General features: G+C 34.5%; 1 protein-coding gene, 1 long non-coding RNA gene and 1 pseudogene across 2 annotated transcripts; 2 read left to right on the top strand and 1 right to left on the bottom strand.

Annotated features, from left to right (window-relative positions):
* Window positions 1–19: 19 nt before the first annotated feature.
* LOC119192627 lies at window positions 20–800 on the top strand. The gene is made up of 3 exons (XR_005113685.1): window positions 20–168; window positions 294–464; window positions 690–800. It is a non-coding gene; the product is annotated as an uncharacterized LOC119192627 (long non-coding RNA).
* A 2,205-nt stretch (window positions 801–3,005) lies between these two features.
* Window positions 3,006–6,118, top strand: LOC119192626. The gene is made up of 5 exons (XM_037446431.1): window positions 3,006–3,071; window positions 3,670–3,848; window positions 4,140–4,242; window positions 4,495–4,682; window positions 6,019–6,118. Exons 1-5 carry the CDS (start codon window positions 3,006–3,008, stop codon window positions 6,116–6,118), a joined length of 636 nt encoding a protein of 211 aa, XP_037302328.1.
* A 1,232-nt stretch (window positions 6,119–7,350) lies between these two features.
* Window positions 7,351–15,106, bottom strand: LOC119192625 (annotated as a pseudogene).
* Between the last annotated feature and the right edge of the window lie 406 nt (window positions 15,107–15,512).

Raw genomic sequence — 15,512 nt, 5'->3', positions numbered from 1 at the left:
TATGTGATGTTGGCAATTCTTTTCATCTAATCCGTCATGAAGTTACCTTTCAACTTTATTTTGGGCCCTCTTCTAAAACCCTATTTGGGCAATACTAAAATGTTTTGCGGACATCCGACGTTTACTATAAGAATTTTTTACACTTACTTCTATGGGATAGTTGGTTTGGTAAGATGACTTCTCGTCTTTAATAATCTTTGATATTTACAACTAATCAGATTCTAACTTTTACTCAACCTCGTGAAAAGTTGTAGGCATAGCGTAAACGTATTTATATACAACATGTATTGCAGTGTCTTAGTGCGAAACATTTAAGAAAACATTTGGGCGAGACACCAACTTCTAATATATCAACTGATGATGCTAATTCATATCAAAATTTTATGTTTGTCCACGATTTGAAGATAATCGCTGCGTCTATGGGACTGGTGCAATATTTTTGCCTTGTCATTGGATGTATTACCGTAAGCATTCATATCTTATAACCATCAATCCTTTTGTTAGTTGGTTATGTGTATCATCATTGGCGAATCGTCTCATCCAAGAATATTCTAACGCCGAAATGTTGTACGAATAAGGCAAGAATGAAAACATTTCTTTACCTACGGTATACCTAGTAATTACCTACAGCTACTCTAAGTGTATATAAATATAACCAAATCCCAATTAATCCTACTATTTTTTTTCAGCATAATCCAGGACTATTTTTACCTCACCTTGCCGGACAGCTGATCTTAGTTTCCGCAAAACTTTTCCATATTCTTTTATCACTGCCGCTTATTAAAATCAAGACTTTTGCCGGGCTGGCTCATAAAATAATATCTTTGAACTTGATGATATTTAATTGTCTTCAAGAGTTCTGTGTATTTCGACAATATTTGTGCATATGTGATTTGTAATAAATATTTACAATATTTTCAATAAAGCTTGATAAGATACCTTTTAATTTTAGGCTCATAGCAAAATGAAAATAAGTAATCATACTACAAATTGCAGGTAAATCCTAAATCCAACAATACTTTGTGGTGCCATAAGAATCAATCGCATTACATGAATACTAAGGTCTGATATTGAATTATTATTTGTGTATGTGTTTAGAAGATGTGGTAAAGAATTTTGTCTCACGCTGATCAACTCAGATTAGGGTCTTAGACAAGGAATATTGTAATTAAAACTTTAATACCCTCTATAGTCTACCGTCAAGTTGGATTTGTATTATGATCCTAATAATATCTATTCATTATAATCTAACTGCCCGCTTCAGTAGCGTAGCGTAGTTATATTGAATGCGTAAACCATGCAAAATATTCACAAATCTGCAGTTTACTATAAATTATGACTACTAGAAATTCAATGGAATAATATTATGCCAGTATGAAGATACATAGTGCATTCGTCAGGTTAAATTATGCTTAATCTTTTGAAATAAATTATTTTATTTGGTTCCATGGTGAGAGACATACTAAGCTACAGCGTGATAAGTCTGCGTCTTTAACTATAGTATAAACACCAATATCGCACCGGATAACAGTAATAATATCAGCCCTGTATTATTTACTTGCCCACTTCTGAGCACGGGCCTCCTCTACTATTAAAAGGGATTAGGCCTTAATCCACCACGCTGATCTAGTGCGTATTGGTAGACTTCACACACCTTCGAAATTCCTATAGAGAACTTCTCAGGTGTGTAGGTTTGCTCACGGTGTTTTGCTTCACCGTTAAAGCGAACGATAAATTTACAAAGAATACACACATGATTTTAGAAGTCAGAGTGTGTGCCCTGGTATTTGAACCAGGGGCCTTATTCTTTATTCCGCACGTTATTTGAACAGTGCGTAACAAGCACGTAACACAACGCATCATGTTTAGGACTATAGAAATTTGGCTTACAGAATACCATTCCACGCTCATTTCTCGAAGATAACATGACATGGCCGCGTTACGCGTTTACACTATCATACAGAATAAGGGCCCTGCGGACATTCATCTTGGCAGTCCGTTCTAGACCCAACTAGGCTATCGCCGCTATCACTACTATCGCACTAGTAATTTTACTTGTATTAAAGTTCTATACTATTCTGTGTCTGGGTGGGCTAGATGTAGGCAAAGGTTTGTAGGTCTTGAATTCGATTCCCGGATCGGGCAAAGTGATATTTGGATTTTGCTGCTCACTATTAGCCCGGAGTCTGAATTCATGACTAATATTTTGATAGGTTCGCTCCCTATTACATCATGGAACGGAACACACTTGACGAAAAGTGATTGCACGGGTTGCCATTGCCGGCTCGTTTATGTTAAATAGTTTAAGCACGTTAGTCCAAGCCAGCAATATAATTATTTGTAGAGTGCTTAGACCGGGTCACAGGTGGAGACATAAATAGTAGAGGCGGAGCATCCTAAAAGCTATGTGGAAGGCTATGGGAGATACCTGTCTCGGACATCCAGAAAACTTTACAACATAATATCTATATTTAGGGTTTTTACATTTATTTATTAGAAAAAATAACATAAATCTAAAATAGTAATTATTACTTATAACAAAAACTGTACTAATTTACAAAAGGGAATCATTTGAATCAAATTAACAAATAATCATGAACACAAGAATAGCTAGCGAAAAGATTGTGAACGTTCCTCCGATCCAACAATTAATGACAGCCAAAAAATATATCGACNACGCAATAGTCCATGCGAGATGGCCATTTTAAACCAAAGAGGATATAATCCTACGTTATAGTTGCAGCTAAACTACGCCTCCCGGTCTTCTAGTAATAATTTGCTAATTCTCTATTAATACTGGCGCATTATGATACTGACATTTATATTGTCACAATTTTTAAAGCAATTTAGTTCGACATTTCCGTATTTAAAGTTTCCAATTTCCATCCTACTACAACAATGTGACTAATTCCGTAAATGTATACAAAAGGCAACACGTGTAATACTCTTATAAACACTGAACCTACTCGCATATCATGAGGATAAATTAGCAAAAGTTATGCATTATGGACAGCGAAAGTGTGACCCTGTTGAACCAACTTTGTACACACCATGAGATGCATCCCAAAACAGTAAGTTTTATGTTGTCAGTGTAAAAACATCACATTTTACTACATAATATTATATGTGGGTATGCATGTGTTTTGTATAATAATGTGATTGAGCAAACAGTAAATTTATGTTGATAGTTGGCTGTTTTATGGCTTTCCTTTGAGAATTCGACCCATTTCCATTAAGGTCCTCAAATCGGAAATTTCTTTATATTATGTTACAATTACAACTGCATGATAGTCTAGTTGAAAATGTAACAGTCTGCCGAGACTCCCTATGTTCATAACCCCAGGCTAATTGTATGTTAATTATTGTGGGCTTAAGGTAAGGTAGAGGTAAACAGCGACAAAACCTATGTACCTAAGAATTCTTCAAAAAGAATTTCAATCCGCACTAGGCTGGCGCGGTAGATTAAGGCCTAACACAGGGTTCATATTATTTAATAATTAAATAGTCATAATAATTTAACAGAAGACATAATATAACAATGCGAAGGTCAATTCATGGAATTGGTACTCCCTAAGGTACGCTCTTTGATAAAGGTACCATTTAATTTTTAGATTCATTGTATTCATATTGTTTTAGAAGAGTAAGTGACAGTTTTACTCTTCATTACAGAGGCTAAGCGACGTCGGCAGTGAGAGCTGCGAACGTGTTCGCATGAAACTCCGTGCTCTTCTGGTAGCTCTGCTCGGAGTATCCATGTCTGCGTGCGCCTTCGCCTCACAGCCGGTCGAACTAGAACTAGATGATGATGATGTTGCGCAAAAACTTAACAACGTCAGTTTTGCTAGAAGGTAATCAGGCCAAGATGGTAATTATCATAGTCATATGTTCTAAATTATTGGTTTCTAGATCACGTCTCGTATTCATACCGTTTGTTTCTTTTTTTAAATCTTTTTTTATTGTTATATAATGTATACACTAGCAGGCGACTCACACGGAAGTAAGACATTTTAACCAATATTAGTTCCATTGCATAGTGTTAAGCCAATGTTGTATCTTTTTAATAAATTATACTGATACCACAGGCTAAAGATTTTTTTTTGAGAACCGACCGGTATATTAATTTAATAACACATTTTTAGAATAACAAAACCTACAATACGCCTGGTCATGGGTTATGGAAAGCTTAGCGCCTTCATAACAGCTGCTACTTCACTGTTGCTTCTCATAGCTGTCATGTCAAAGGTAGGTGCTCCGTTGGCTTATAAGGTACCGCAGAAAAATAAGTATGTTTCAATGCTCTAAAGGTCATGACATTATGAAGGTAAGTTTGAACAAATTAAACGTTTATCGTTTGCCGATATATTATTAATTTCCCAACATTATTAGGTAAACCATTTCTGTGAATCCGGCAATGCTTGTTCGCTTGGTCTCCACTCATTCGCAGGTTTCCTCGGTGTTACTTACTCACATTGTATTATGTGTTTGATTATATAGCAGTCTTGGTGGCGAAGAGGTGCGCGTTGGTTGGCGGCGCCGGCGTTGTTAGTGGCGGCCCTAGAGGCAGCTTCGGACGCAAGCGACGCGATGCTCGCAGCGGCATTGCGCGGCTCCGCGGAACCGGCCCAGGTCATCGTGCAAACACTAGTCGCTGGACTGCTGGTCACTATCGAGATTCTTGTTTGGTACGATATCACTACTTACATTTATCCTAAACCATTTGATATATCAGTTATAATGTATATCTGCATACTTATAACTATACCTATAGGTACCTACCTACCTACATATTTATTACTAGCTTCCGCCCGCAGCTTCGCCCGCGTGGATTTCGGACTTCAAAAATGGAGGAGGTGCTCAATTTGTCGGGATGTTTTTTTAATGTATGGTGGTATGCAGGTGGTCCGATTGTCCGGTCAGGGTCTGATGATGAGATCCTGGTGAAAGTCGAAGGAAGCATATAGCATGATTCAGTATTCACGCGTGATGGCTTATTATTAGCGTATTTCATGTATAACTTTGGTCTTTCTAGAGCGATTTCTATGATTCTTTTTTATGGAATATTTAATAATGTTAACTTTTTTAATAATGGGTGGCTGAGAGTGTTATAAACGTAAGAATAGACAAATATAATGAGAAAGCTTCGAACTACTAAGCTATCGGGAGTTACACGTGTTATTGTGAGTCAACCATAAAAGATAGACATATGCTGTCGTGGGATACTTTTTATATAATTTTAAGGAGAACATTTCCGTCATACATGATTTCTGTGTAGCTTTAACCATTAAGGTTGCACACGCGACGGAAGCCTAAAAATGGAGTAACTTCTCCCGTTTTCCAAACATTTCCCTTCAATGCTTTGCTCCTATTAATTGTAGCGTGATGAAAAGTATACTATAACCAGCTCAGGAGTATGAAAAATAATTGTACCAAGTTTCGTTAAAATCCGTCGAGTAGTTTTTGTTTCTATAACGGTTATACAGACAGACAGACAAAAATTTTACTAATTGCATTTTGGCATCAGTATCGATCCCTAATCACCCCCTGATAGTTATTTTGGAAATATATTTCATGTACAGAATTGACCTCTACAGATTTATTATAAGTATAGATTATAAACGTAGCATAGCTAATAATAAGATTACTTACTTTTAAGATAACCCACATTTAGATACTTGCAGAATACAAACAAATAGTCACGAATATGGATTTGTAACAGCATATTCGGATGTACCTATTCGATATTCATAATTCATAGTTATTTCTTCTATTTTAATAACACCAACATACAATATATAACCGCTAATGCACATATCGTATACGTCTCGAAAAACTCGACATCAGAAATCACCGTACTGAACGGATTTGCATAAAATTTAAATGATTGTAAAATCTTGTCTAGTAGATATACTTACCTACTAAATATTTTATTCACAATTTGATATAGTACGTATACCATTATTAAAAAGATCTAGAAAATTTTACAATTAGATATACCTATTTATGTAATTTTCCTTTCAGGTACTTTATAGCAAAATTTTTCGAATATAATCCACCGAATATTGAGGAAAGAGAAAAGGAAATTTTACCAATATCGCATCTGCCACAGAATATTATGTAAAATGCAATTGTTGATTTGTACTAAATTCATTTTATAAAATACCTACTTAACAATACCGTTCAGCTTTTTATCTAAAAATAATAATGATTATATTGATGAATATACAGTCCTTATTCATAGACGTTATTTATGTAAGGACGGATCGTTGCTGTGATAACAAGTCTGTTTCTCAGCTTTGTTTATCTGACAGCTTGTTGTTTGTTCAACTTTGTTTATCTGACAGCCAACTAAATTCAAGTTGTGTCTCAATATTAGCCAATCACAACGGCCCTATGTCTACGCACTGCGAAGGCTGCCATGCCGTCAGCACTGAGAAACAGACTTGTTATCACAGTAATGCTCCGTCCTTAGATTTATATCCGGGTTTATAGGCGTGAGCTTGTTAACAATATGTAGAAACTTCGGAATCTAGGCAAACATTTTATATATATGAAAAATTATATGCACTATATGTCCTGCGTACTCGACTGATCTTTGTCGAGATTGGCCGCCGTGGCCGAAATTAACTTAGGAAGGGATCAATCAATCAATATAATTTGTATTGTACGCAATATGTGACCTGTCAGTAAACGTTTAATTTGCGGCGAAAGAATGCATGCTATTTACGTGAATTAACTTATAATAGCATCTTAGCTTTAGCCCCAATTCTAAGATATGTTCGATAGGACAGAAATATTTTGTGACATCATGCATCTTCTAGTAACGTCTCTTAAGGTTATAGCTTAAGGTGGTAGCTCAAGGTCCATTTTCATACATTTTGTTTCATCTGTAACTAAACTGGCAAGTAATTTAAATTCACGTCTAGTTAGTGATTAGTTCTCGCAGTTGAAAGAAAAACGTAAAAATAATTAATAATCATGGATATTTCGGCCTTTAAAATTTAATATGACGAAATTTTAAAGGCCGAAATATCCACGCATATTAATTATTTTTACGTTTTTCTTTCAACTGCGAGAACTAATCACTAACTAGACGTGAATTTAAATTCTTTACTTGTCAATACTTGTTTAGTTACCCAGATTAAAGGTGAAACAAAATGTATGAAAAATGGACCTTAAGCTATAACCTTAAAATAATAAAAGTCATGGTTCAAACTTAAAATATTTATTGTGCCTCATAAATTACAATATAAAATTGTGACATTAGTACAATAATAATAATTATTCTATATAACCTCGTTATATTAATAAAACGACACATTTTTTAAGATATTTATTTAAGGAGCTTCGTCGTAATTCCACGACAATGTCGCTAAGGCCATGTTTAAGGCACTAATTTGGTATCAAATAATAAAACTACGATATCACAGAATAAATTTTCACTTTTCCAAAGACTAAAAATATATATCATTTTCAATAAAATAAAATTTTATTCACAATTTCAGTGATATGTTTTGTTGGATGGAAGCCAGAATATTTACTTCACTCACTAATAAATAATTATCCTACTCTAAGATTATGCAAGGAATATAACAAGCATACTTTTTTGTATATACGCTAATTGCTTGGTTCTTATCTGTTACGGATTATTCCATCTAATGATATAATGTTGAATATGATATTCAGAAATTCAACTTAATATAATATAAAAAAAGTAAAAAATAGTATCATCTAACTAGTAATGTGATAGTTAATAGCAACTACAACATTATGCAGCCTCACTTAAGTTAAATAAAATGCATTTAAGCATATCTAATGCCACCGCAGCTACACACTATTTGCTTTTGTTTGATTCGCACGACTCCTGCGGTTCGTCTCTTGTGTAATCCACTCTAGCAAACGATTTTTCAGCCTCAATATAGTTTCTTGACGAACCATGCCGTCTTGGAAGAACTCTTTCAAGACCGCCTCTATACCATCATCTTCAGATGTCTCTCCCAAAGGCCGCTTGTGTTTCATATACTTGAATACAAACTCAACCACTTGCACTATTAGATCTTGGTCAGGACTCAGTAATCTGAGCCTTGCGATGTCCTGTGGCACCAACTTAGACAATACATTGAGCGCAATAGTCATTAGATTAGCGTGCACATCTTGACTCAGATTTTCCAACATTGATGCAACTTCTTCAGCACCTGAAGAAGTTACTCTAACAAGCAATGTACCCAAACGTAGTACCTCTCCCGGTTGAATACCCATAAGAAAGCTTTCTGACTCCTCTTCAGTCTCCGAAGTAAATGCCCTTACAGCGGTTGTTGATGGGGTTAGTTTTGTTGGGACGTTGGGAGGCCCACCCGATGATGGTCCGATGTTATTGAAAAGTTGTGCGCGCCCCTCCTTCCCAATGCCATGTAAATCTGATGGGTTGAACTTATGTTGAGCATTCAAATTGACTTGACCATCGGCCGTCATCGAAATCCTCAGCTTATGTGTATTCACATCTTTGTTAATTTTCAAAACGTCTGCAAAAAATTGATCCTTGTTGGCAATGTTCTGAATGCCTTTAATCACTTCGGTGTTTCCTTGGATGGAACCTTGAATTCTACGCGACTCGGCACTGATTTTGTCAAATATTTTTCTGAAACAAAACAGAATGTTACTAACTATTATGAAAATAGAGATAAAATAAATTTATTGATTTAAAAATACAATGGAAAACTTGTTCCAAACATTAAAAATAACCTTACCTATGCCTGTTACTGCGAAGAGTAGTGCGATATTCATTAATGGTCTTTGCTTGGGCATCTTCGATTATGTTTTGTGCAGTTTTGTTCGACACCACAGCGTTACAGAAGAACAATGTCGCTGCAGTGAATTGGAACAATTCAAGCGAAGTTGGTTTCTCTCCATGAGTATGGTACTGTCGAAATTATAATCATTGAATTTTACGTAATATACACATATTTCACTAGTTTAGAGTAATATCAAGAGCTTTGCAATTTGCTGTTGTGTGGATGTAATGCAGTTAATAAGTGTTGATTGCGGCGCTAACACAATGAATAAACGCCACTCTTGCTAACCACATTCTGGCGTGATGTACCGGAATTACGCAGCGAACTCGAAATCCACTGCGATTCCACACGCCTAGCGTGTTAATATTAGCGCTACGAGCATGCAGCCTACGCAATTGGTGTGCTGTATCTTCTAAAGCTTTTTTATATGCTTAGCGTGTGTTGCATTCTTATACAATGTAGATATTGTTATATGTAGATTATTATTATTGCTATTGTTATTAATTATTATTATTTTTCTTTTTTTTTTCTTTTTTACGTACGCCCTAAACTGCCCTTTCGACTATTTTTATCATCTCCACCCAATGGTTCTCTGGTAGAGATAGCCTCGAGCGATAAGACCGCCATTGTTACCACCAATGTATTCTTTTCCACCGTCTGTATGCAAATTTGTCTTCTTTTTGTTATTTTTTTTAGGCCACAGCAAATATATTGAAGTCACATTTGTAAATATATGAATTACTAACCTTTAGCACAATATGCACAAGACTGTTAAGAACTCCTGCGCCACCGGTGACAAGGTTCGCGTGACGTAACACTTCCACCGAAACAGCAAGAGCTTGGCCGGTCTGTAAATTATATTATGATTATAGTTAACAATAATTAGAGGATTATTGAAACGGTATTTGGGGTAATTGCATGTATGTAAATATGTATATTTACATCATAATTTGAAATCATTTTATGACATATTTCATAAAATAAAAAAAAAAACATACACGTAAAAAAAAACATACAATTAGTCCGTAACGTTCAGGCATCCTAAAGTCGATATAACGTTACAATCGTAAATTAAAAAGGCATATAGGGCAATAATTAAGTAACATCATACAAGAATTATTTATGTATTTTTTTATATTATTTGCAAATATGTGTATAAAACGGACAAGCTGCTACATCCAAAATGAATATATATAAAAGTATTGTAACGACTTAAAGACAAAGTCGCCGACATGTTTACAACTAATTGTGTATAGAGATATACCGGTTCGACAAAACGATAAATCTAATTACCGATAATTAATTATTGAAACATTTTAATATATTCGAGTGAGGCGATATGTTCTTTAATTATTATAATAATATTTAATCGAGCAGTGGATGCGTCTCAAATAAATAAGGAGTTAGTTTTAGGACTAAATTGATTATAGATCAAGTCGTCTATGAAAAAGTTTTTTTAGTTTTTAATTCATATTGATTTACTTTGTTTATTTAGATTCTATATTAGCGACCCGCCCTGGCTTCGTACAGATAGCGGAGCATAATATATTATGCGAACATTTATTTTTCTGTCGGACAAAATATTTATGAATTATACATATAAAAAGTAGCGTTCTTCTCTCTCCCGGGGCCTCAAACTCTCTCTATATAAAATTACTATCGGATCCGCCCGTGTGAAAGATTTTCCGGATAAGGGTCCCGCCAAATATTTTTCCGAATAAAAATAACCCTATGTTGAATAAAATCGATTTTTGTATAAATGATCGATATAATCGATCCAGAATCTAGTCGAGTAGTATCCCTAATTCTTACTTCATTGTTCGCTTCAATTTAATGTCACTCACACTTCACTCATCAGAGACAAATAAACTAGACTCTCACTTTCCATATATTTTATAATTCTCTGACTCTCACTATATAATTGACGATTCGGCTATTATAAAGACTCTGTGCGATTGATTACGATATCGACATACACTGGCTGTGATTTCTGGACTTTGTGAACTGATGTAACAATTTACCTGGCATTGATAACGGATACGAAATGGAAATTGCTTTTTGCATTAATTTGGCTCTGCTGGCGGGTCCATGGTGTTGGAGAACGAGCAGATTCGCCATTGTATACAACAATGGACAGCGCCTCGTTTGGTAAGCACATTTTTCTTAATCGTACAAGTTTAACTGCCGCCAAACTTCTAGTTCGCTCCTCAGTTCCTGTTCTTGGTAACTGCGTGGAGACAGCGAACAGAGTCTGTATACTACCTACTACACTTTAGCATGTGGCTGTGGCAACTTAAGAGCAAACTAGCAAGTATATTGATGATTAAAAAATGTGTGTCATATGCTTGAAGGTTTCTTTCATTTAATTCAGCTGGAAGATTTGAATACATAAATCTGCTTTCCGTGTGACACAATATTAATATATTGCCATTCTAATTTGAGCATAATGTGTTTGTTTGTTTTTTCAGGTTGTAGCCCTTGATCTTATATGTACAGCATGTTGGACCACGGCCCAAGAGCCTATACATACTTCAGCTGTAACAATGTTAGTAGAAGCTGCGTGCTCTATAATAGAATGTTGGAACTCCGGACTCGCTCACATCAAATAATTCCATTCAGGACAAATACTCCACATCGTGTTTAAAACAGAAATATCATTTTAGAAAGACCATTGGAGGTACATATAATGAAAGATTATATTCATTTAACTAATATTGTGATTGGCAAAACTGAATTGATAAATAATACCATAACAACAACCCTCCTGCACAATACTCAGATAATATTTTATAAAACAATGTAGGTGATGAGGAAATAAATAATATGAACTGAAAATATTTTTTTATTTGTTCAATTTAATCCTATATGCCCTAAGAGTCTATCAAAAGTGTGTAAAATATGCCATGCTTCTGATGAAGCATGAATGCTCAACAGTGTGCCTCTGTTTGTCTCTTCGGGGAATACGTACGTATATATAGAAAAAACATAAATTCTGAAGGGTACTCTTAGTGGATGTAAATACTATAACTACATAATTAGGTACCTTTTTACTTATAAAAAATTATATGAATCAAGTCTTAAAATAGCCTGGTTTAAGTAAAAAATAATCAGATACCTACATAGTGATGAATCTTTAGGGCTTATGTATATTAGATAGGTACTTATATCAATAAAAAGCATATTTAAAGCGTAAATGATAGGAATATAAATCTACCTTGAACATTGAAAGCTTGAAAGCTTTCAATGTTCAAGGTAGATTTATATTCCTATCATTTGTTTACTATCAATTATAACCTCAAAATCTCATCGGTTTTTTGGATTAATGCGATATCCCAACTTGTCCGTTTTATAAATAATATGTCATGAGAATTTATTAATGATTCTAAATATTACAAACATTTTTCCATTGCTGTTGGTTCCAGGGCGAATTATGTATGGGCACAGAACAATGTTCTTTGGGACTAGAATATTAGAATAGGCTCTAAGACATAAAAAACCTTTACCTTAGTAAGATTCGTGCCGGCTGCCGCGGACTTGGAGAGCATAGTGCTCGCCGCGCCGGCTGCCAGCCCCACGCTCGACGCCGCGATGTTCAGCCAACTATTACGAGCCTCCGAGTCCGTGGGACTTATAGACTATGGAAATAGTCGTAAAAAACATTTTATACGTCAATACTAATATATTCACGAATTGTTTTTACAATTAAAAGAATTTTGAATTACATCGACTTTTACGCATTATGTATTCTGATAAAAAAAAACAGAATTATGATTATGTGTCCTCACTCCTTACAAACTTATTCAGGATTACAGGTACTTCAAATCATATCTAATACAGAAAAACTCACCTGCTCATGCGTCTTTCTGTCATGCAAATGAAGCGACGAGCGTACGAGCCCATACACGCCCGTGGTGACGGTGGCGATGACTGCGCCCGTGATAACCACCGGCGCGACGGGCGTCAGTGCGGCCGCGCCGAGCACGCCAGCGCCGCCAGTGACGTCACCGTATTCGCCGTGTCCGCCGTGCTAAAGATTTTCGCCTTGATCCCCAGCGCAGGTGAAGGTGCTACTGTCAGTTTCACCGCAAATGTCTTTTCTTTCTGTAAATTAAATAGGATAGTCAGCAGAATTAGATAGTACATACGATGTCGTGAATAGCTAGTCCTAAGATAATAGCATGTTTGAAAAAATTTCATTTCATTTTAAATAAATTTGCCTTTATTGTAAAGGTATAAAGTGAAATATTATACTATTGTCCTGGGTTGTTAGATAAGGCCTTTGTTCATAAGCAAATAAAAAGAAACGAAATAACACACACATCTTTTTGTAGTCCAAACGCTTAAGAACTCAATAAACTAGTGTGTTTGAAACCCTATTATTAATTTGTTAAAAATAGGTATCAAGAAAATGAACCATTCACATTTGTTTTGTAATGGTCAACTGACTCATTCATAAAATGATGAATAATTATTAAATTGAGTCTAAAAATAAATGACAATAAATATTAAAGTGTATGTGGCACCAATATTGTTATACCTCACTAAGCTCTCCAGTGTATTCTCCATTTTCAGGAACAATCATAACACATTTTGGTAGTGTATTGTTTTTTATATATGAAACCCAGTCATTGTACACTCTTGCCTGATCGTCAATGTAGATACGGCAGCACTTTGCTGAAACATAAATACTATCACTACACGAATACACATGCAATAATTAATATATCCAAGGTCTCAAGTAGTTTTTTTTTTTATTGGACGATTGTTGCATACCTTGCTTCATAAGTTCCCTCACTTTCGGATCCAAGGCCTTGGTATTAGTGAGTATTTGGATAATTTAAATATTCCTACATTTTTCAAATAGGTTACAATTTGATATATTAAAATCCCATAAACACCAATGCAATACTCACCACCCTCCGTAGTGGCAATGCACTTTCGAACTCTAAACACAGCTGTGCACCAAATGTCCGTATCAGTTCTTTGATGAAGATCCCACCAATGATTAGGTGGTTCAATTTCAAACAAACCTACTGGTTTTGGCTTAGCACAAACAATCAATATCACTGATACCACAATTTCGTTGTTGAAGGAGTATTTACCTGAAAATATATCTAATTTTAATAAGTACCTCCTGGCTAATTATTCTATACAACTTCTATGTTTTACTATTCAAAGAATGTTGTGTATGTATTTGTTTCAATAAAATAAAAATAAGCAATGCTTTAAAGGGTACAAGTAGGATTTTAGTTTGAATGTTCTACAATTCATGAAAATAACATACTTTGTTCACACAATTTATCATAGATCTTTGTAACCTGTTCCACTTGTCTTGTGGTATAGCCTTCCAAAATAGGATGGTTACATCTCCTGGCATTACTCAAGTCTCCTTCAGAACTAGGGCCACCAAATAAGGCAAAAGCTACATTCTGCATCAGAAAATTTCCCTGGTCCTTCTCATATCTGAAAACATTAATGATAATAATGTACATCTGATTGAAAAGAATTAATTTGTTGTTATAGTGCTTTACACCATACAGGGTCATTTTCCATTGCATTGATAAATTTAACTGAATACTCTGTTTTAACCTCTGCTAACATTGTGCCAAAAATTATCATCAAGTAAATTAAATGTTTCTATCAAAAATCCCAGTTTAAATTTTCTAACTTTATGATCATTTTGTAGTTGTTAGAATGTAGTGTGTGCATGAGTGTATTTTTTACTATAAGTGTAATGTTATCACTGTGACAAATTCTTCTATAGCAGTAATAGAGGCAGGGTGTGTTAAATTAAAAATACTTTTTATTGTTATTGATTTTGTTCAAAACCAAACACTTTTTGATTTTACATCCATGGATCAAGTAACTACAAATTTTATTTGTTTTTTATACAAAGAAAAATATCATTCTCTTTTATCTACCTTGTTAACAAATTTTTTGTGCAAAATTTAAAATTTAATCTCACAATATCAGTAAGATAGAAATTAAAATATGATTGCGTGTTGTAATCAGTAAGCCAGTGTAAATTCTTTATTTCTTTTATATTTATGATTAAGAAATAGGATAATCATGAATGTAATAATATAGTGATAAAATTTGAAGCTATCCTGTTAATACTGGAATTGGATAGAATGGCAACAAAATTTCAATTTGTTTTATACACCCTATGGTTTTAAGTGTAACATACCTGACCCAATCCATATCTCCTAAATTTTCAAAGTATTCCTGTTGTATTTCAATAGGTGATAAGGCCACTGGTGTACTTTCTACATTATTTACATGTAAAGTTGAACTTTCGGTATTTATTGATGCCATGGTACTTTGAAACAAACTATATTATTTAACATTAATCAAAGATTGTCACAAGTTTGTGGTAGTACTAGTGATGCACCATATGGAATTCTCTACTAAACAAATCATCCTCCTGGGGATGAATTTAAAGAAATCACCAGTTATTAGTAATGTTCGCCAGTTACTGATAAATCTCTTGTGGAAAATTTTAGGCTAAGTTGCCGGCTTGTGCCACGCATTATCTGTATTTGGGTAAGTGAGTATTAAGAATGTTATTATTGTAATATTATGTTTATTTGCTTTAATATTATAAATAAATAAATAAACACTACTTATTAATATTCAATTTTAAAGGAATAAACAAATGAGGCATTGATGACTAACGCACAAGTGATGTAATATTACGCAGTTTTGAGTATTACATATTAGTAT

Source organism: Manduca sexta, unplaced genomic scaffold (genome assembly GCF_014839805.1).
Source record: "Manduca sexta isolate Smith_Timp_Sample1 unplaced genomic scaffold, JHU_Msex_v1.0 HiC_scaffold_3008, whole genome shotgun sequence".
Lineage (NCBI taxonomy): Eukaryota > Metazoa > Arthropoda > Insecta > Lepidoptera > Sphingidae > Manduca > Manduca sexta.
Note: the sequence above shows the minus strand (reverse complement) of the source record. Positions and strands in the feature narration are given on the sequence as shown.